Raw genomic sequence first — 22,709 nt, forward strand, 5'->3', positions numbered from 1 at the left:
TGTGCAGTTTTGGCCCCATATCTCAGGAAGGATGAACTGGCCGTGGAGTGTGTTCAGAGGAGGTTCATGAGAACGGTCCCAGGAATGAAAAGCTTAACATATGAGGAACATTTGAGGATTCTGAGCCTATACTCCATGTAATTTAGAAGGATGAATGGGGATCTAACTGAAAAATACAGAATTCAGTGTGGCCTGGATAGAGTTAATGTTGGGAAGAGGTTCCCATTGGTAGGAGAAACTAGGGCCTGAGGGCACAGCCTTAGAGTAAAGGGAAGACCTTTTAGAACAGCTAAAAGGAGAAACTTCTTCAGCCATAGAGCGGTGAATCTGTAGAATCCACTGACACAGAAGGTTATGGAGGCCAGGCCATGCAGTATATTTAAGACTGAGATAGATAGGTTCTTGATTATCAAAGGGAGAAAGCAGGAAAATGAGGTTGAGAAACTTAACAGGTATGATTCAATGGCAGAGCAGACTCAATGGGCTGAATGGCCTATTTTCTGTTCCTTTGACTTATGGTCTTATACCTAGTGTGGCCTAACCAAGTTGCTGTACGGGTATAGCACTTTTCAATTGTGACTCTCAAAATAAATCTTGGTTTCTGTTTATATTTATCCTTGTATTTATTACCTTGTTAATCAATGGCATAACTTTCAGCGGTAGTTACATTTCTTATATTCTGAGAACAATCTATTGTTCAATTCCCCCTGCCTAAGACTTCCAAGTATTAAGTGGTCTCCTTAGTCTTCCTACCTAATGTACCACATCACATTTATCTGTGTTGAAATTCATTGGCCAGTTATTTCCCCAATTTATATCACTTCCCATCCTCTGCCACTCTGAAAGCAAACCTTTGCTCCCACTTTCCACTGACTTTATTGAAGACTGACACCACATTCAATCACTTGCTTCCTGGCTCCGTGTTGTCTAACTTTATGAATGGTTCTGCTGTGAAGCAGCTTACTGGGGGTTTTTGAAAGCCCAGCTAAATTTCATTGTCATTGTCTACTTTGTACCTTGCTGCCTCAAAGTATTCAATAAGGTTGGTCAAGCAAGATTTATCCTTTGGAATTCTTTGTTTGGTTTTCACTACAATATTCCTCGCCTCTAGATGTTCTTCCATTCTGTCCTTCAGCAAAGATTCCATTTTTTTTCCTACTTCTGGTGTTAGGTTGACTAATCTATGATTGTTTTAGTCTGTAATATAATTGTTCCATTAGTCTCTTACATAGCTGATCTTAATCTGGTATTGTGATCACTCTTCCCTGTTGGCAGTCTTGACCCACTTCATTTTCCCAGAACCTGTTTTGTTTTTCTCTCCTGAGGCAGTGACTTGTAGCATGGATCCCTCAGTGCTGGCTTGCTCCCAAATGGCTAATCCTCCCCCCTGCGTCAGCATGGTCCTCAGCTGATATGGACACAGGCTGCAGAGCAAGCAACCCTCTTGCTGCGTCCCTTTGGACGTTTGATGCATTGTTTTTGATGTGTGCCAGCAAGTAGCGATCGCTGAACAAAAGTCTGGTCTCTATTTGTATGTGCACTTCCTTAGAGTGAAATTGGTTTTATTTCCACATTGTAAGTTTGTTTACATTTCCAGTCTGGTCGAACCACAGAAGTGTTACAGTGGTCATTTGGTCCCTGTGCTAAATTGCTTCTTAATGTATGTCCCACACATATATAAGAACGGGACAAGTCACAGAGCTGTCCAGCACGGAAACAGACCCTTTAGACCAACTTGTCTATGCCAACCAGATATCCTAAATCTACTACCATTTGCCAGCATTTGTCCCATATCCCTCCAAACCCCTCCTATTCATGTACCCATCCAGATGCCTTTTAAATGCTGTAGTTGTACCAGTCTCCACTACTTCCTCTGGCAGCTCACTTCATACACGCACCACCCCCTACATGAAAATATTGCCCTTTAGGTTCCTTTTATACCTTCTTCTCGCCTTAAACCTATGCCCTTTAATTTTGGACTCTCCCATCCTGGAGAGAAGATCTTGTCTATTCACTCTATCCATTCCCCTCATGATTTTATAAACTTCCATCAGGTTTCTCAGTCTCCAATGCTCCAAGGAAAATAGCTCCAGTCTATTCAGCCTCTCCCTACTGCTCAAAACCTCCAACCCTGGCAGCATCCTTGTAAATCCATTCAAAAAGAATGGATACCCAATGAACATAGTCCACCGATTTCTCAGCAACAAACCCAAACAAGCAGACAAAACATGTCCAGAAACCTTAGCCACTCTCCTCTACATCAAAGACATCTCTAAAATGACTGCCAGACTACTCAGACCCCTTGGCATCATGATAGCCCACAAACTCACCAGCATACTAAAACAGCAGCTAATAAACTTGAAAGACCCTATACAGATAACAAACAAATCTAATGTCATTTACAAAATACCTTGCAAGGACTGTAACAAACACTATATTGGACAAACAGACAGAAAACTAGCCACCAGGATACATGAACATCAACTAGCCACAAAAAGACATGACCCTCTCTCACTAGTATCCTTACATACAGATAAGGAAAGACACCACCTCACCTAGGACACATCATCCATGCTAGGATGAGCCAAACAAAGACGTGCATGAGAATTCCTCGAAGCATGGCATTCCAACCGGAACTCTATCAACAAACACATCGAGTTAGACCCCATCTAGCACCCCCTGAGAAAAAGAACAGGAAGTGACTTCACCACAGGAAATGGCATCACCAACCCAAACATATAAATAGAAATGTGGAATTTTCAGCATTGCTTTGCCTGAGGCCCACTGAAGATGTCACCCAGTAGAGTATTGAAATGTCTGGGAATTCCAGCTCAGTGAGCAAACCTATATCCAAAACCTCAACCTGAGCTACAGATCTTCTCAAAACCCACTTTTCTGAACCCTTTCAGATTTCACAATATCCTTTCTAAAGCAGGGAGAATAGAATTGCACACAGTATTCCAAAAGTATCCTAATCAATGTCCTGTACAGCTGCAATATGACCTCCCAATTCCTATACCCAATGCACTGACCAATAAAGGTAAGTGCACCAATCACTGCCTTCACTATCCTGACTACCTGCGACTCAACTTTCAAGGAGCTATGAACCTGAACTCCAAGGTCTCTTTCTACAGCAACACTCCTCAGGACCTTACCATTAAGTGTATAAGTCCTGCCCCTGATTTGCCTTTCCAAAATTCAGCACCTCACATTTATAATTAAACTCCATCTGCCACTTCTCAGTCCATGAGCCCATCTGATCAAGGTCCCATTGTAATCTGAGGTAACCATTGCTGTCCACTACATCTCCAATTATGGTGTCATCTGTAAACTTACTAACCGTACCTCCTATTTTCACATTTAAATCATCCTGAACCATTTCTGACCTAAGGCAAAGGTGATTGACAAATAGGAATAGGTTTTTTGTAAGTCCCTCTGGTAGGACGAAGCTCCAATACTATGGTACCTTCAGACCACACGTGATGCCCTTGGCTGAACATTCATGTGATGAAGGCTCCCCACTCTAGCAAGTGTTTTGCTGTGGTTTACAAGGCACAGATAATTGGCAATCAGTGTTGGCTGTTCTGTTTTCATTTCTAGTCCAAGGGCATGTGATCCACTGGGTCAGTCACCACCTTTCCCTGGCTGCACACTTCACCTGTTTCTGATTTGAATTAGCTAGGCAAGGTTTCAGTACACTTTGCATCATCGTTTTGGGTAAAACTAGTCAGGCAACTACATTTCCAGAGCTTAGGTCTTGATATAGTAACATCTGTCGCTAATGGATAGATTGATTAACTCAAAGTCAAAGGAATTATGGGTGATTTTAGACACTGCAGTACGAGCTTTCTTTATCCCCTTGCTGTTATCCTTGCATTGTTACTTGCAAATTGTGCCAAGTTACCCTTTAAAGGTGAACTGCAGCTGAACTCTGGTCCTGCAACCATTTGTTGTGGTGAGTTTGTAGCTTAGTTTATGTTCCTTGCAAGGCCAAAGCCAGTCTGTACTTAATAAAGCATGGGCCATCACTCAGTAAGATTCACAGACCAGCATTAGGTTTGACAATCAAACCTGTTTCTCTGTTTAATTTGTAAGTGTTAGTTTTATCTTCTACATTTGAAAAGTCTTCAGGTTTTTTTGCCTTAATGTCCATGTCATGTTTCTCCTGAACGTGTAAATTTTATTCTGCCTTTTCAGTACATCCAAAATCAGAGTGATCCAAGCAAGATAGATCTGACTGTCAATATTCTGACAATGGGATACTGGCCAACATACACACCCATGGAAATACATTTACCTGCTGAGGTAAGTGTAATATAACTCAATATTGGCATCTGCAACATAGTGCAAAATCCACAACTGGATGAGCTAAGCTTCCCCAGAACCTGAAATTTACAAAACCATGGATAAAGTTTGTGTTGTGTTGCACACCTCAGAGCTGGCACACTGTTGTTCTGTATGGACAAAATCAATTTGGATTTTGGAACCTGAAATATAGTACCATCCCCATCCTCTACCTCTGTCTTTCTCTCTGAACCCCCTGAGAAAATATTTCTTTAACAAGTTTTTAGCCATATGCTACAATCTTCTCACTTTCTGAAAAATTTGTCGATTTGAGAAAAGTTCCCCTCCTGCACAGTGCTATCCCCCTACACACCAGTTCATTAGAGAGTGGGAGAAAGAAAATACTTAACCACAAAGTCTTTCCAAATATTAGCCTGCATTTTGTGAGCCACACTAGGGCAGAGATGTCCAATTTTAAAGGAGTCTGCAAGCCCATCAGGAACAAACTGAGAAATCTGTTTCACTTATCGGTTTTGACTAACCGATTGGTGGGGGTGGGAGAATGGTGGCTCAGTGGTTAGCACTGCTGCCTCATAGTGCCAGGGATCTAGGTTCGATTCCATTCCTGGGTGACTGTCTGACTGCGTGGAGTTTACATGTTCTCCCTGTGTCTGCATGAGTTTCCTCTGGGTGCTTTGGATTCTCCCATAGTCCAAAGATATGCAGGTTAGGTGGATTGGCGATGCTAAATTGCCCGAAATGTGCAGGCTGTGTGGGTTAGCTACAGGAAGCGCAGGGTTACAGGGAAAGGGTAGAGGGGTGGGTCTGCGGGGAATACTGTTCAGGCAGTGAGTGTGGACTCGATGGACTGAATGACCTGCTTCCAAGTTGTAGGGATTCTATGACTCACCGATTCCTATGTCGGAGAGGACTTGAGGAAACGTTAAACCACTATGTTTTGAGCTTAGAAGAACGAGACAGGATTTTATTGATCTTGGGGGGACTTGCTAGGGCTGATCCTAAAAGGATGTTTTCCTCCTGAGAGACTACAACCAGGGGCATTGTTTTAAAATATGGGCCTTGCACTTAAGATGGAAATGAGAGGAGGTTCCTCAGAGGGTGTTTTAGTCAGTGTCTTCCCATGATCAAGTCACTGAGTATTTTGAAGTCAAAGGTTCTTGAGGGAGATGTGTGCTGTTGATGTGGGAAATGAGATGGTGAGTTGACGCCACAATCCAATCGGCCTTGATCTTGCTGTATAGGGGAGAAGGCCCTCGGGACTGACCAATTCCTGTGTTTGAACTGGCATGAGTGACATTGAGGGGTGAGTCATTGTTTTAGTGCAACAAAGGCTGGGGTGACACCGTGCAATTCATCCTGTTGATGCTGGAACCAGGCCGAGATATATTGCTGGAAGGAAAAAGGATTACTGTTTGGTTTCTTGCTTTTTAATAATCTGTTAATTTCTCCTGGTATCTGGAACCTATCTACTCTCAGTAGCTTCTTTTAGTGATCACTTCCCTGATTTTCAAGTTCTCAACATGATCAGTTGTGTTACCCTTGAACACTACAAACCAATCACTCGTTCGTTTTTATCCCAAATTACTGTCTTTGCTCACGTTTAACATTTTGACTGGTATTGAAAACTCAAACTCCTGTGTCAAGGATGTCTGTTGGGAAGAGTGTTTTCCGATGGGCTTTTACTATCAACCTCGAGGAGCAGGAAGAGAATGGGGAATCATTTGGAAACAAGGAAGAAAAACAGGCATATGACAGTGAGGGCGTTGCAGGATCATCATTGTAGAGGGGGATACTGGCTTTCTATGTCTGTGCAAGTGTGGGACATCCAGTTTCTCCTGCAGTACTGGGTCCCATGGTCTACTGGGAGCTGTGTTCCAAATATTAAGGAGGCCTAATGACCAACTTGAAAATTCCAGTCAGTCGACCATAACCGCCCTTTTAAACATACTAACAACTTAGCAGCGGATTCAATAACCAGTGATTCCGATCTGGAATGTGAGACCTCAAAGGCAGTGGAAGCAGATTTGGGAATACTTTCATAGAGACTATGATAAATACTTAATTGTGCAGGGTGATGAGTGAAGAGTCGGTCTGTATTAAATAGCCAGCAGAAAAATGAATGGAAGTGACTGTGATAGCGAGATGTCATTGTAATGTTTAAATATGTATGTTTTTAGATGATAAAATTGCAGGAAGTATTTAAAACGTTTTACCTTGGGAAACACAGTGGCAGAAAACTCCAGTGGCAGCCAACATTGGGGCACTCTGTTTTGAAAGCGGAATTCAAAGAGGTAATGCTTTAGTTATGAATTGTTTCTGGAATCTATCTTTTTGCATGCATCTATAAACAATGGTCACTGTTTCTTCCTGTTTATCCTATCAACGTCTTTAATCATTTCAAATAACTTCATTCGACCATTCCTGAATCTTTTGATCTGTTGAACACAAGCCTATTCTTCTGTACAACTTGTCCTCTCAGTTTAACCCTTTTCACCCTGGTTAATGGTCAGTCTAACTTTCCCAAGGTGTGATTGTCAGAACTGAATACAGTACTGCCTTTCTGGTCTATTTGGAGCTTTGGACATAACCTCCACTCCATTATTTTCAGGAAAACAGCAGCTTTGTTTTAATTGTGTTTCTTGTATCAGTCCACTGACTTTTCTCCTAGCTTGCTCAGATCCTCCATAGCTTCTGTTGCTATTTTAAACTGTACTCTGATCAATCATTTTTAGATTCACTATGAATAATCACTCCAATGGCCTGTTCCACACACTTTGCAGCTTGCTGCAGTGTTTCGTATTTGCCAATAATGTGGTGGGATTGCATTTTAGTTCATCTCTGTGAGGAGCATTATTAAATGTTTTCTTGAAGTTCACATAAATGGCATCTATTTGCACTGCATGAGCCAACCAATTTACATCATTTACTTCAAAAACAACTTAGGTTTATTTTTGCAGAGTGTAGCCTTTTACAAATCACTCCTGTCCCCCACCCCCCGTTCCCCCCTCAGTTTGTCTGTTGTACTCTCACTTGTTCTTTTAATTGTCAAGTCACTGTAAATCATTTAAGGCCGTCTATGGTGGTCTAAATAGGCCTGTCATTCCCTTGTGTCTTCCTCCAACCTTCCTAAATACAGAGAATGGAGATAGCGGGTTTCTGTTGGAAAAGCACCTTCACAGGACCCATGGCCTTAATGTTGACTCTCCTGCTCCTCGGTTGCTGCCTGACCTGCTGTGCTTTTCCAGCACCACACTTTATGACTCTGATCTCCAGCATCTGCAGTCCTCACTTTCTCTCAGTAGCTGGTTCCCACTCTGACTGATCACCAGCAGGTGGTTGAGGTGGCCATTTCAAGGTAATGCTGCACAGGTTCAAGCCCATTTGTTCATTGGTCACACTTCATTCTTTGGTGTGGCTCCTTGTCTGGAGTATACCATTAGAGAAGTGGGGCATGGTCTTCAAATGAAGGGGAAGAATATGTTTTATTCTAAACCAAACAGACAGCCACTAGTTTCTCATGAAATGTTCTCATTGCCAGAAATATTTAACTCTGCTCGGAAGAAAGGTCACTGGACCTGAAACATTAACTCTGTTTTCTCCCTACACACCTGCTGCCTTTCTCCAGCAATTTGTTTTTGTTTCAGATTTCCAGCATCCCCAGTTCTTTGTGAGGGAGATAGTGAGGAAAGAGATCAATCTAAGACTGGTACAGTTGAGAACAGAAGTGAGTCAAACAGTCAGGGCTGGCAGGGACAAAGCAGAGAACAAGGTCGGACTGATAAATTAAACTGTATTTATTTCAATGCAAGAGGCCTAACGGGAGGCAGATGAACTCGGCATGGTTAGGAACATGGGACTGGGATATCATAGCAATTACAGAAACGTGGCTCAGGGATGGATAGGACTGACAGCTTAATGTTCCAGGATACAAATGCTACAGGAAGGATAGAAAAGGAGGCAAGAGAGGAGGGGGAGTGGCATTTTTGATAAAGGATAGTATTACAGCTGTGCTGAGGGAGGATATTCCCAGAAATACATCCAGGGAAGTTTGGGTGGAACTGAGAAATAAGAAAGGGATGACCACCTTATTGGGATTGTATTGTAGACCCCCTAATAGTCAGAGGGAAATTGAGAAACAGATTTGTAAGGAGATCTCTGAAAGAACAAAAGGGTGGTTATGGTAGGGGATTTTAACTTTCCAAACATAGTGTTAGGGGTCTAGATGGAGAAGAATTACGTACAAGAATAGGGAGAGAGAGCAGTTAAATGCGTGGCTACAGGGATGGTGCAGGAGGGAGGGATTCAGGTATCTGGATAACTGGGGTTCTTTCTGGGGAAGGTGGGACCTCTATAAACAGGATGGTCTACACCTGAACCTGAGGGGCACCAGTATCCTTGGGGGAGGTTTGCTAGTGCTCTTTGGGAGGGTTTAAACTAACTCTGCAGGGGCATGGGAACCGAGACTTTAGCTTTAGGGTGCAGGACCTGGAGTGAAGGGAGGTTAGGAACATGGCATGAATCTCGAAGGAGGGTGCCTGTAAAACAGGAAGGTGGCTTGAAGTGTGTATACTTCAATGCGAGAAGTATACGAAATAAGGTCGATGAACTTGCAGCGTGGGTTGGTACCTGGGAGTTCGATGTTGTGGCTATTACGGAGACATGAGTAGAACAGGGACAGGATTGGCTGTTGCAGGTTCCAGGGTTTAAATGTTTTAGTAGGGTCAGAGGTGGGGGTAAAAGAGGAGGAGGTATGGCATTGCTTGTCAAAGATAGTATTACAGCGGTTGAAAGGACGAATGAAGACTCACCATCTGAGGTAGTTTGGGCTGAGCTTAGAAATAGGAAAGGTGAGGTCACCCTGTTAGGAGTTTTCTACAGGCCTCCTAATAGTCCTAGAGACGTAGAAGAAAGGATTGCAAGGATGATTCAGGAGAAGAGTGAAAGTAATAGGATGGTTGTTATGGGGACTTTAACTTTCCAGATATTGACTGGAGAAGCTGTAGCTCGAGTACGTTAGATGGGTCGGTGTTTGTCCAATGTGTGCAGGAGGGTTTCCTGACACAATATGTAGACAGGCCCACAAGAGGTGAGGCCATACTGGATTTGGTTCTGGGTAATGAACCAGGCTAGGTGTTAGAATTGGAGGTAGGTGAGCACTTTGGGGACAGTGACCACAATTCAGTGACTCATCCCTCTTCATCACTAGAGTAAAAGTGTGCACTGCAGGGCAAAAGTTATAGCTGTGGGTAGGGAAATTATGATGTGGTGAGGCATGGAAAAGTAGGCTTCAAGGGAAGGGTGCAATCGATATGTGGAGCTTGTTCAAGGAGCAACTATTGAGTGTCCTTGATAAGTATGTATCTGTCAGGCAGGGAGGAAAGGGTCGTGTGAGGGAGCCGTGGTTTAATAAGGAATTGGAACCCCTTGTTAAAGGGAAGAGGGCGGCCTATGTAAAGATGAGGCGTGAAGGTTCAATTGAGGCGATTGAGTTATAAGATAGCCAGGAAGGATCTAAAGAGAGAGCTAAGAGCAGCAAGTCACAATTAATAAGAATGGATGGCTTTGAGGTATGTAGGGAAAGAGGTGTTGGAAATTCTGGAAAGGGTGAATATAGGTAAGTCCCCTGGGCCTGATGGCATTTATCCTAGGATTCTCTGGGAAGCAAGGGAGGAGATTGCAGAGCCATTGGCCTTGATTTTTATGTCCTCATTGTCTACAGGAATAGTGCCAGAAGACTGGAGGATAGCAAATTTGGTTCCCTTGTTCATGAAGGGGAGTAGGGATAACCCTAGTAACTATAGGCCAGTGAGTCTCACTTCTGTTGTGGGCAAAGTCTTAGAGGGAATTGTAAAGGATAGGATTTATGAACATCTGGATAGGAATAATGTGATCAAGGATAGTCAGCATGGTTTTGTGAAGGGCAGGTCGTGCCTCACAAACCTTATTGAGTTCTTTGAGAAGGTGACTAAGGAGGTGGACGAGGGTAAAGCAGTAGATGTGGTGTATATGGATTTTAGTAAGGCGTTTGATGGTTCCCCATGGTAGGCTACTGCAAACAATACAGAGGTATGGCATTGAGGGTGTGTTAGAGGTTTGGATTAGGAATTGGCTGGCTGGAAGAAGACAGAGGGTAGTAGTTGATGGTAAAGATTCATCTTGGAGTGCAGTTAGATTAGACTTAGTGTGGAAACAGGCCCTTCGGCCCAACAAGTCCACACCGACCCGCCGAAGCGCAACCCACCCATACCCCTACATTTACCCCTTACCTAACACTACGGGCAATTTAGCATGGCCAATTCACCTGACCCGCACATCTTTGTGACTGTGGGAGGAAACCGGAGCACCCGGAGGAAACCCACGCAGACACGGGGAGAACGTGCAAACTCCACAGTCAGTCGCCTGAGTCGGGAATTGAACCCGGGTCTACAGGCGCTATGAGGCAGCAGTGCTAACCACTGTGCCACCGTGCCGCCCACAGTTACTAGCGGTGTTCCGCAAGGATCTGTTTTGGGACCATTGCTGTTTGTCATTTTTATAAATTACCTGGAGGAGAGGCTAGAAGGTTGGGTGAGCAAGTTTGCAGATGATACGAAAGTCGGTGGAGTTGTTGACAGTGAGGAAGGATGTGGCAGGTTACAGCAGGATATAGATAAGCTGCAGAGCTGGGCAGAAAGGTGGCAAATGGAGTTCAATGTAGGTAAGTGTGAAGTGATTCACTTTGGTAAGAGTAACAAACAGATTGGATACTTGGTAGTGTGGATGAGCAGAGGGATCTTGGTGTCCATGTACACAGATCTCTGAAAGTTGCCACACAGGTAAATAGTGCTGTGAAGAAGGCATATGGCGTACTGGCTTTTATTGGTAGAGGAATTGAGTTCCGGAGTCCTGAGGTCATGTTGCAGTTGTATAAGACTCTGGTGCGGCTGCATCTGGAGTATTGTGTGCAGTTTTGGTCGCCATACTATAGGAAGGATGTGGAGGCATTGGAACGGGTGCAGAGGAGGTTTACCAGGATGTTGCCTGGTATGGTAGGAAGATCGTATGAGGAAAGGCTGAGGCACTTGGGGCTGTTTTCATTGGAGAAAAGAAGGTTTAGGGGTGATTTGATAGAGGTGTACAAGATGATTAGGGGTTTAGATAGGGTTGACCATGAGAACCTTTTTCCACGTATGGAGTCAGCTATTACGAGGGGGCATTGCTTTAAATTAAGGGGTGGTAGGTTTTGGACAGATGTTAGGGGTAGATTCTTTACTCAGCGAGTCGTGAGTTCATGGAATGCCCTGCCAGTAGCAGTGGTGGACTCTCCCTCTTTATGGGCATTTAAACGGGCATTGGATAGGCATATGGAGGAAAGTGGGCTAGTGTAGGTTAGGTGGGCTTGGGTCGGCACAACATCGAAGACCAAAGGGCCTGTACTGAGTTGTATTTTTCTATGTTCTATAAGAAAATTTTGATTCAATATGTGGATGTACCTACTAGAGAAGGTGCAAAGCTTGACCTACTTTTGGGAAATAAGGCAGGGCAGGTGACTGAGGTGTCAGTGGGGAGCACTTTGGGGTCAGCAACCATAATTCTATTCGTTTTAAAATCGTGATGGAAAAGGATAGACCAGATCTAAAAGTCGAAGTTCTAAACTGGAGAAAGGCCAATTTTGACAGTATTAGGCAAGAACTTTCAAAAGTTGATTGGGGGCAGATGTTCCCAGGTAAAGGGACGGCTGGAAAATGAGATAACAAGAATCCAGAGAAAGTATATCCCTGTCAGGGTGAAAGGGAAGGCTGGTAGGTATAGGGAATGCTGGATGATGAAAGAAATTGAGGGTTTGGTTAAGAAAAAGAAGGAAGCATATGTCAGGTACAGACAGGATAGATCAAGTGAATCCTTAGAGTATAAAGACAGTAGAAGTATACTTAAGAGGGAAATCAGGAGGGCAAAATGGGGACATGAGATAGCTTTGGCAAACAGAATTAAGGAGAATCTAAAGGGTTTTTACAAATACATTAAGGACAAAAGGGTAACTAGGGAGAGAATAGGGCCCCTCAAAAATCAGCAAGGCGGCCTTTGTATGGAGCCACAGGAGATGGGGGAGATACTAAACGAGTATTTTGCATCAGTATTTACTGTGAAAAAGGACATGGAGGATGTAGAATGTAAGGATGTAGAATGTAGAATGATGGTGATATCTTGAAAAATGTCCTTATTACAGAGGAGGAAGTGCTGGATGTCTTGAAACAGTTAAAAGTGGATAAATCCCCAGGACTTGATCAGGTGTACCCGAGATCTCTGTGGGAAGCTAGAGAAGTGATTGCTGAGCCTCTTGCTGAGATATTTGTATCATCGGTAGTCACAGGTGAGGTGCCGGAAGACTGGAGGGTGGCTAACGTGGTGCGACTGTTTAAGAAGGGTGGTAAGGACAAGCCAGGGAACTATAGACCGGTGATGGGCAAGTTGTTGGAGAGAATCCTGAGGGACAGGATCTACGTGTATTTGGAAAGGCAAGGACTGATTAGGTATAGTCAACATGGCTTTGTGCGTGGGAAATCATGTCTCACATACTTGACTGAGTTTTTTGAAGAAGTAACAAAGAAGATTGATGAGGGCAGAGCAGTAGATGTGATCTATATGGACTTCAGTAAGGCATTCGACAAGATTCCCCATGGGAGACTGATTAGCAAGGTTAGATCTCATGGAATACAGGGAGAACTAGCCATTTGGATACAGAACTGGCTCAAAGGTAGAAGACAGAGGGTGGTGGTGGAGGGTTGTTTTTCAGACTGAAAGCCTGTGACCAGTGGAATGCCACAAGGGTCATTTATTTGCATCATTTATTTATATAAATGATTTGGTTGTTAGCATAGGAGGTACAGTTAGTAAGTTTGCAGATGACACCAAAATTGGAGGTGTAGTGGGCAGCGAACATTACAACAGGATCTGGACCAGATGAGCCAATGGGCTGAGATGTGGCAGATGGAGTTTAATTCCGATAAATGCGAGGTGCTATTCCCATCTATTCCCAAAATGCATTTTGGGAAAGCAAATCTTAGCAGGACTTGTGCACTTAACATTAAGGTCCTAGGGAGTGTTGCTGAGCAAAGAGACCATGGAGTGCAGGTTCATAGCTCCTTGAAAGTGGAGTCGCAGGTAGATAGGATAGTGAAGAAGGTGTATGGTATGCTTTCCTTTATTGGTCAGAGTATTGAGTACAGGAGTTGAGAGGTCATGTTGTGGCTGAACAGGACATTAGTTAGGCCACTGTTGGAATATTGCGTGCAATTCTGGTCTCCTTTCTATCGGAAGGCCATAGTAAAACTTGAAAGGGTTCAGAAAAGATTTAAAGGTTGTTTCCAAGGTTGGAGGGTTTGAGCTATAGGGAGAGGTTGAGCAGGTTGGGGCTGTTTTCCCTGGAGCATCGGAGGCTGAGGGGTGACCTTATAGAGGTTTAAAAAATTGAGGGGCATGGATAGGATAAATAGACAAAGTCTTTTCCCTGGCGTGGGGGAGTCCAGAACTAGAGGGGCATAGGTTTAGAGTGAGAGGGGAAAGATATAAAAGAGACCTAACATTTTGACGCAGAGGGCGGTGCGTGTGTGGAATGAGCTGCCAGAGGACGTGGTGGAGGCTGGTACAATTACAGCATTTAAAAGGGATCTGGATGGGTATAAATAATTAGGAAGGGTTTGGAGGGATATAGGCTGGGTGCTGGCAGGTGGGACTAGATTGGGTTGGGATATCTGGTTGGCATGGACGGGCTAGACAAAGGGTCTGTTTCCATGCTGTACATCACTATGACTGTATTAATTTCTCTGTTCCCTCCTGAGATGCCACCTCGCTGAAGTTTCTATTTTGTCACATTTTCAGTATTTCCTTCTCTTGTATATCTCCCTGTCGAATCCATTCACATAACTGATGCATAGCTCATTTATTGAGGATTCCTTAACTTTTCCAAAGTCCCTATGTTCACCTCACCTTGTAATTAAACAGTTCTACAATAAGTTAACATCTTGGTCTAGTGTTCAGTTGCCTATTTAAACCAGCCAGACATTTGGACGGAACTATCACGTAAATTGAGTTGTTCTAGTAACTTGTAAGCACTATATAATCATATAGGTTCCGATGTAGAATCTATGTGAGAATATGTCGCTGGACAAGCACAGCAGGTCAGGCAGCACCCAAGGAGCAGGAAAATCGACGTTTCGGGATAGGCCCTTCAACAGGAGATAAGCCCAAAACGTCGATTCTCCTGCTCCTCGGATGCTGTCTGACCTGTGCTTTTCCAGTACCACCCACTCGACTCTGATCTCCAGCATTTGCAGTCCTCACTTTCTCCTAGTATCTGTGTATGATTCATAGTATATAAACAATGCATGCTATTGCTATAACCACTTATAGTATTGACTGTTTTATTGCATTCTGTTTAGAACAACGGTGTGTTCTTCCAATTTATTTGCTCACTGTTATCCTCAGTAATGTAAAAATTGTCATTTGAAGTTATGTTGCTCCCATTTGCTCTCTGTCTGGATTAGTGTTTCTTTAATGTGTACACCAGGGTAAAAAGGAGCTGCAGGTTTCACTCTTCCAGACTTTGGTGCTGCTAATGTTCAATGAGGGAAATGAATTTACTATGGAGGAAATAAAGACTGCAACAGGCATAGGTATGGAAAGAATTAAAAATTCTTTTGACTTGACAGTTCAGTTTTAAATGTACAAGTGTACTGGAAGTTATTCGATGCGGTGTAAATCTCGCAATCTGGATCTTAAAGGGCGGAACGTGGAGAGATTTTAGATTAGATTCCCTACAGTGTGGAAACAGGCCCTTCGGCCCAATCAGTCCACACCGACCCTCCAAAGAGTAACCCACCCAGACCCATTTCCCTCTGACTAATGCATTTAACACTACGAATTTTGGAATCCAGCAGCAAGTAACTCCCCAGAGCCTGTTCACCCAAGTACAAGGTGCAAGTCAAGAGTGTAATGGAACACTCCCCATTTATCTAAATGAGTGCAGCTCCAACAACACTCTCAACTTGACACTATTGAGGACAAAACACCTCACTTGATTGGCATCCTGTCCATCCCCTTCAACATTCACTACTTCCACCACTAACATAGATGGTATGCACTTGCTGTTAATGTATAAGACGCACTGCAGCAGCTTACCAAGGTTCCTTCCGAATCCCCTTCCAAACCTGCGACCTCTCCCACCTCGAGGGGTAAGGACAGCAGCTCCATCAGTAACACCACCCCCTGTGAGTTTCCCTCCAAGCCACTCACCAACCTGAGTTGGAAATGTATCGCTGTATATCGTGTCACTGTATCAAAGTCCTGGAATTGCCTCCTAAGAACCTCGAAGGTCTGCCTACAGGGCTTGGACGACAGCAGTTGAAGAAAGCAGCTCACCACCACCTTCTCAAGGTAGTTAGCGATCAGAAATAAATGGTAGCCCAGACAGCGAAATCCACATGCATGAACAATCTACTATGTTATACAATCATCATGATCTTCCCCTGAGAATGAATACTTAACATTTTATTAATCAAATAAAAAAGGTTATAAAATCACGTTGTTTGCCATGTTTATGACGGTCCTGGTTGTGTAACGTTGAGTGGTGGAGCTGAGGGTTCTGGCCCGTTTTCTTGTATGGCCTTAGCTCTGACATTCACTTGCATTTTGGATCAGCTCGCGGACCACAGATGCACTGGTGGTCTAGGCTGAGAGCCACTGGTTTTTGACTGGGACGTAGTTTCACAGCATACGGCTGGAAACTCAGAGCCTGACTTTGCAGGAGTAAAATCGGAAAACCTTTCCGTACGTGTTGGTATAGTTTTGGGGGATCTGTGTTCCCCAGACAGTAACTGACACTTGATCAATCAGTTTTAACTCTGAGCTTGATTGATATTTGCCATTGAGCTACTTGATTGGCCAAACTGATTTTAGACACAAAAGGACTTTCTCCTTTTATTTTAGAGCAATGCATGTTGCAACTGTATATTGCGTGCTCAATTTCCATGGAAACTGCGATGTATTCATGTAGCGAGTGCCTTTCTGAGGGAATGCTTTTGGTCTACTATAAGTTTGACTTTGTCCTTCCCTTTAGAGGATAGTGAATTAAGAAGGACATTGCAGTCGTTAGCCTGTGGGAAAGCTCGGGTGTTGAACAAAGTTCCAAAAGGAAAGGATGTAGAAGATGGAGACAAGATTGTCTTCAACGACGACTTCAAGCACAAACTGTTCAGAATAAAGATCAACCAAATCCAGATGAAAGAAACTGTACGTAATCCTTCTCATAATTTGCCATTCTATGAAGGTTTAGCTCAGTGCGCATGTCATGGTTATGTTCTGAGGTGATTCCACTTATATTTTCTTCAGGTTGAGGAGCAAACGAGCACAACTGAGCGGGTATTCCAGGATAGACAGTACCAAATAGACGCTGCTATCGTTCGAATCATGAAAATGAGGAAGACACTCAGCCATAACCTCCTTGTTTCAGAACTCTATAACCAGTTAAAATTTCCAGTGAAGGTAATAATTTTTTTTTGCAATATGATTTTGGGAGGTTGGTTCAAGTCACCAGAGAATTGGGCTTTGTGGCTGTTTTTGTCCCTGACAATGGTTGAATGAGGAACTGTACCCCGCTCCCTGACCCCAGCGCAGAAATAGTTAAGGCTGAAATTGAAAGTTTTAAACTGACATTGAGAAATTTTTATGTCCTGTCAAGATATGGAACTAAGTAGGATGCCAAATGCAGTTCAGCCAAGGTCTAATGGAATGGTGAAGCAAGCCCAAGTTGCTTATTCAGTCCTCCTAGAAACCTGGTGTTTATTTGAGACCCTCCTATTTGAATGTAATGCCAGCTGTTCTTTGCTTGGATAATAGAAACAGCTATTGAAGCCTGTTTGCTCAGATAGTATTCGTACGACTGATGTGCTTTCTCACTCTTTAAACCATGAGAAGTCCAATCTAATCACACATGTTTCTGTTTTCTCCAATTTGCCTAATATTCAGCCAGGAGACCTGAAGAAAAGAATAGAGTCACTAATTGACCGGGACTATATGGAGAGAGACAAAGACAATGCCAACCTGTACCACTATGTGGCATAAGTACAGGCCATGGCTGTCACTGCTGAATCTCCGCTCCGACATTGCCAAGAAAACGGCAATAGCACTGATTCTGTCTGCACTCTTCCTGGATTCAGTTTGGTTATTAACACGAGATCCAGCCCCCCCACCCCCCTCACATCCGTGAAACCAATGAGGTCGTTTTGGGAGTTTCAACCATTGGCCAACCCTTTGGGGGTAGCTAGCCTTGCGTTTTCCTTTTCATACAGCTCGTAGCATGCGGCTTTGCCATCCTGAGGACCTCTTCACTGAAGAGCGTGTAAGGCGTGCAGAGCTAAACACACTTGAAGCAGCAACGAGTGGTTGAGGACTGACAGCTTCCTTTCTGTATTCATCTGGTTTCACATACTGTTGGTTCCTGTATTTGGCTCTTAGTTCTGATTTATTATAACATCTGTCTGTACCTGTTATATCCCAGTAATATATAAGTTACGGCCACATATCAGCAAGTGAGTCCATTAATCTATAGAAAGCATAATGTGAGATTCCCTTGAGCACAAACTGCTCTGTAATGCACACCAGCTTTTGTAACTAATCGTGTTGGAGACCCCCACGCCAAGTACTGAAGTCATTAACTTTGAACAGTTGTGGGAACTAACCCAACACCACACTACAGGGTAGAATTTTGTATATCAGGTTTCTTCTATGTGATTTGAAGCATGTTTCTTCAAAATGGAGACAGCTTACTTGAAGTGCCAAAGACTCTAATTTCAAACATTTATTCCACCGAATAAGCTTCCTAGAAAATAGTTGTTTTTACACTGAGAAAACGTAATGCTCTTAAGTCAGTCCTGCTCGTAACACTTTCTTCAGGTAGATGAACAAAAGCCACCTCCACTCACTGCCATCAGGTGCCAGACATAACCAGTTGTTGCACAGTAGTTTCTGGTTTTGGATAACTCACTGATCGATTCACAGTGAGGTCACAGGAAAGCTTGAAATTTTGACTTTGCAGGAATGTAAATACAAGAACAACTGAATGAACGCTTTGTGCAATATATAGAAGTGCTCCTATGTATTCTTTCACACGGTAAATCATTCAGATGCAAATTAGTTGGAGGGTAGAGATGATCAGCTGAAACCGGGCTTTATGATAACTTGTTACATTATTGTAAATAGGTTTCCTCAATTCAAAAAGAATTATTAGGTTCTTTGTCTTGCAATAACTGAACATCAAATGATTTTCTTCCATGTGTTGTGTTTTTATTGGCATAACATTTATACAACTTCTAGCTAATAAATTTTTCTTAATCTGAAATATTTCTAGTGATAAAACAGTAGTCGCCTGTGATTTTTTTTTGTACCTTTTTTTTAATAATTGTAACACATTTATCTTCAGTTGTAGTTCATCTGTTTTTGTGTTGGTTGTTCTGGGGAGTGTGTTTTGAGGATGAGAGCTGCTGCTGAAGGTGGCAGGTAGGAGATGACCAGAGGGCTAGGCCTCTGGGGTCAGGAGGGTCAATGTGGGTCAATCTCCTACTGAGGGAATTGTTGACTGTTCCACCAAATCCCCAATTCCCCAGGAGGACACTGACTTCACAGCAGCTCAGAGGATAGACATGACAGAAAGATGAAATGGTTTTACAGAATAATGGAGTGAATATGTAGCTCGCACCCAAGTCATTTCTAACAGAGACAAGGATTAGATCTGGACAGTTGTGGAGATAGGGTGGGGTGGTGTCTGGGTAGAGAGCAACTCCATCAACCTTGACAATTCACCGATTCAGTTATTCTCATTATTGCTGGCTTCAAGGAAAACCAAGAATCTGTCATTTGAAGCATCTTGGCGGCAGATATTTATATAAACACACCTGTTAGAAAACATTCCAGCCAAATGTACTATGAAAATTGAGTGCTGTAATATCACAGGAGCTTCACCTGAGGCTAGTCTGTTGAATAACACTGCCTTGGCGAGAAAGCATTAAACATTGTGTTCATTTCACCAATGTTTGAGACTTTCTGAAACTATAGGTGTGATCGGTTTTATTGAAATGCTCTGTGTCACAGGTGGTGCTCAGTTGAGACCTGGCATTGTTAGTGGAATACACTGTTTGTCTGGGTGGTATGCATTTACCATGTGGCTTTCATGTGAATCATGGAATATTTTTATCAGCGTTTTAGGGAATCAGGAGACTAACAGATTTTACTGTTTTAATTATTTGAAGTAAATTGACGAGCTGTTTTGATATCTTTGAAATTATTTATCTGATCTCTGAACATGCTACATGATCCAGTACACGTGAGGAATAAAAACACTACTTTTGGGACTTTGATAGGTTTTCATTAACTCGGTCATAGAAACAGTTTATTATACATTTCAACAAAAGATTTGTTTTCCCTTTTGGAATCCACCACAAACAGGCATAGCTAACAACTACATAACTTGCCGAAATATCAAAGCACTTTAATCCTCCTGGCAGGAACTTGTACCCAAGAGGGAGAGCAGTTTCTACCTTAGCCCTGACCTACTTGCTTGGAATCGGGTTTTGTACAGTCTGTGTAGAATTACCAATCAACTCCATTGAGCAACAATAGTTGAGAGGCTTTGGATGTTCTCTGTGCTAGTCTGTTTTCTGCCACGTGAAGCAATCCAAAACTGTTGGCAGATCTATCAGTACTTGCATGTTTCCCCAGTCAGTACTCATCAATCAAGGCTTGACAGCTCATTTAAGAGTTATGAAAATTGACCCTGCTGATTGCGTTTGGTCAAACAGACAGTGAACACTCCCAAGAGAATACCCATACTATTAGGGCCAAAATGTTTAACTGTTCTGTTCCCAATGTCTGTTTCAGTGGCCGTGGTTATTAGCCAGCCATACGAAATACTGTAGAGATGGAGAAGGCAATGCCAAGTAAACTTGACTGTGTAATATGATGAGGCACATTCCAGGGCCAGAACATGACTCCCTCCCTACGTTTGCCTTTAAATAGCCACATGATGACTGGCTGAGTGCATCAGCTCAAAAGTGATTCCATTTCAGGGGCCACGGGGTGTTACATTGCAACAGGTGACACATGGGGCCTGGTTAGACTAAAAGGAACTTCATTCTCTGTTTCTAATGCTGGTTAGAAATGCTCATCTCTTTGGTGTACACACAAGGAAAGGTTCATGAGGAGGAACACAAGGAGTGCAATACTGCTCGTTCAGCGCAAGACACCTCAGTGAGCATGGTTATCAGTGTTTGTTGGTACTTCCTGTCTGTGTAGGATATGGATAACTGCTGAGCTCAGCTGATTGAAACGGCCACCGCACTCCACTGCTGGTACCTGTTCTTTGTTCTTGGGTTGCACCCATCCCTTGTGCCCCCAAGGTGGTGGTGAGCTGGCATCTCAAGCCACTGCAATCCTTGGTGGTTAGGGTGAGGGATCTGCAGAAGCAAGATCCACAATTTTGCCTGAGACGGTGAACAAATGATGACATCGGTGTGTAGGTTAGGCTGTTCTCAGCCGAAGATAAATACTCGGCCCAACATTGTGGGCCGAAGGGCCTGGACTGTTCTATGCTCTATTTCCAAGTCAGGGTGCGTTGTGGCTGGAGAGGAACTTGCAAATAGTGGTGTTCTCATCCATCTGCTCTTGTTCTTCTCGGTGTGGTAGAGGTCAGGGTTCTGCAGGTCCTGTTGAAAGAACCATGGTGAATTTCTGGAGTGCATCTTGTAGACGGTACACTGGTGGCAGAGGGTTGTTTAAGGGTGTCAGTCAAGTGGGTTTCTGACGTTGTTGGCACTAAAATCAAGTTGGGAGTACACCGATCCATTCTGGACTTGTATCATAGACAGGAGGGAAGTTGTTTGTTACAGAATTCCCAGCCTTTGACCTTTGTTTGTAGTCACCATTTATAGAGCTGCTCCAGTTCAGGTTTGGGTCAGGATGCTCAGTTGTCAGGGGGGGAGGTTCCTTGATGGTCACACCATTGAAAGGCAAATGATGGTGGTGAGAGGCTCGCTGATGAGCTGCAACTAGTCTGAGTCAGTTCAAGCTTTGAAAAAAAAATCGGCTGTTTTCCAAACCCCTGGAAAGCAATAAAAATGGGAGGCTGGCGCTAGCAAGGAACAGAGGGTTGGCCAAAGTGGGTTCCAATGTAAATAAACCAAAATTATGAATCTGACTGAACACAGAGTTGGTGCCCACTTCTTTAGGTCGGCTGTTTTAACAAGCAAGATGTGAAGCCAAAGTTAGGGTGATGTAAGCAACGCCCGAGCAGTCCCTACCACACTCGGCAAGATTTCTCTCCGCGATTCATAGCTGATGTTGTGGGACAGCTATAAGCTTTGCTGAATTCTTCAAAGTTACTCATTGACCCCATGACCCTGAAAGGAAAACAAATGAATTGATCTTGCAGACACTGATGTGAACCCAGAGGGGAGTGGTTCTGCTGTAACTGGCAGTGATAATGGTACATTTCACACTCCTGTGCCTTTAACTACTTCGGTCGCTCGCTTTGTTCGGCCACGTTCATGTTTTCAATTTAGCAAATTATTAAAGCAGCCACTTTAACTTTATAAGCATGTTTTTTCGAGACACAATTGTACCTGAACTCAGAGGGACTGTGAGCGCCATTCAGAATTTTATTCCTCGCTGCTGCTGGTCGATAGGCGTTACATCGAACCTAGAAAGAAGATCAGCAGAATGAGTATTACCCTCACCTGAAAGGGGAGAAGCATACCAAGGGAAAATCTAGGAGCAGAAGCTGATATTCGGGCAAGAGTGAGGAACAATGCACTAATCACCGATACGTTTCACACATTCGTGCTCCTTGAATGCCAGGAGTGAGAAGTCTGAAGTCTGCACATCCCATAGGCTCACTGCTGGAGGACTGGGAATCATGCTCGATGCCTAACCAGTGGTTGACATCTCTTTATAAACAGTGATACGTCGCTATAATGATCACATTCTCACACAACCAGCGTATTCCCCCAGATAGAGTGAACTCCCCATGCAGTCTGTAGCTGCAGTTTGCACAGGTCCATCACTCTGAATGTTCTATTCCTGGTATAGTTTCTCATGCTCAGTCTTTGAGGATCAACCTGTTGAATGGTGGCTCCAGTCTTACCTTGGCTGCCTACTCCACATGTCTCTCAATTCCCCAAGAGCCCAAATATCCCGCACCTCCGCCCTCAGACCCCACCCCTCCAACCGTAACAAGGAGAGAACACCCCACCCCCCCCCACCCCCCCCGCCCCCTTGGTGCTCACCTTCCACCCTACCAACCTTCGCATAAACCAAATCATCCGCCGACATTTCTGCCACCTCCAAACAGACCCCACCACCAGGGATATATTTCCCTC

The 22,709-nt window shown here is 43.6% G+C and overlaps 2 protein-coding genes across 3 annotated transcripts in view; one reads left to right on the forward strand and one right to left on the reverse strand.

The window, feature by feature from the left end:
• The window catches only part of LOC132820931 (cullin-4A-like), a 62,916-nt gene extending 44,220 nt beyond the window's left edge, over positions 1-18,696 (forward strand). Inside the window, exons 15-20 of one of the 2 annotated variants that reach the window (XM_060833306.1) lie at positions 4,198-4,305; positions 6,483-6,596; positions 14,852-14,957; positions 16,400-16,572; positions 16,672-16,824; positions 17,308-18,696. In XM_060833306.1, the coding sequence (XP_060689289.1) occupies positions 4,198-4,305; positions 6,483-6,596; positions 14,852-14,957; positions 16,400-16,572; positions 16,672-16,824; positions 17,308-17,403 (750 nt within the window). In that variant the 3' untranslated portion in view covers positions 17,404-18,696. Of the gene's footprint in view, positions 1-4,197; positions 4,306-6,482; positions 6,597-14,851; positions 14,958-16,399; positions 16,573-16,671; positions 16,825-17,307 lie in introns of those variants that run through there. The other variant, XM_060833307.1, reaches the window with a different exon arrangement.
• phex (phosphate regulating endopeptidase homolog, X-linked) overlaps positions 18,612-22,709 on the reverse strand; it is a 116,691-nt gene continuing 112,593 nt past the window's right edge. Inside the window, exons 21-22 of the mRNA XM_060833308.1 lie at positions 21,954-22,030; positions 18,612-21,731 (exon numbers count right to left, since the gene is read on the reverse strand). Coding sequence (XP_060689291.1) covers positions 21,629-21,731; positions 21,954-22,030 — 180 coding nt within the window. The 3' untranslated portion in view covers positions 18,612-21,628. The remainder of the gene's footprint in view (positions 21,732-21,953; positions 22,031-22,709) is intronic.

This window comes from Hemiscyllium ocellatum, chromosome 12, assembly GCF_020745735.1.
Source record: "Hemiscyllium ocellatum isolate sHemOce1 chromosome 12, sHemOce1.pat.X.cur, whole genome shotgun sequence".
Taxonomy (NCBI): domain Eukaryota; kingdom Metazoa; phylum Chordata; class Chondrichthyes; order Orectolobiformes; family Hemiscylliidae; genus Hemiscyllium; species Hemiscyllium ocellatum.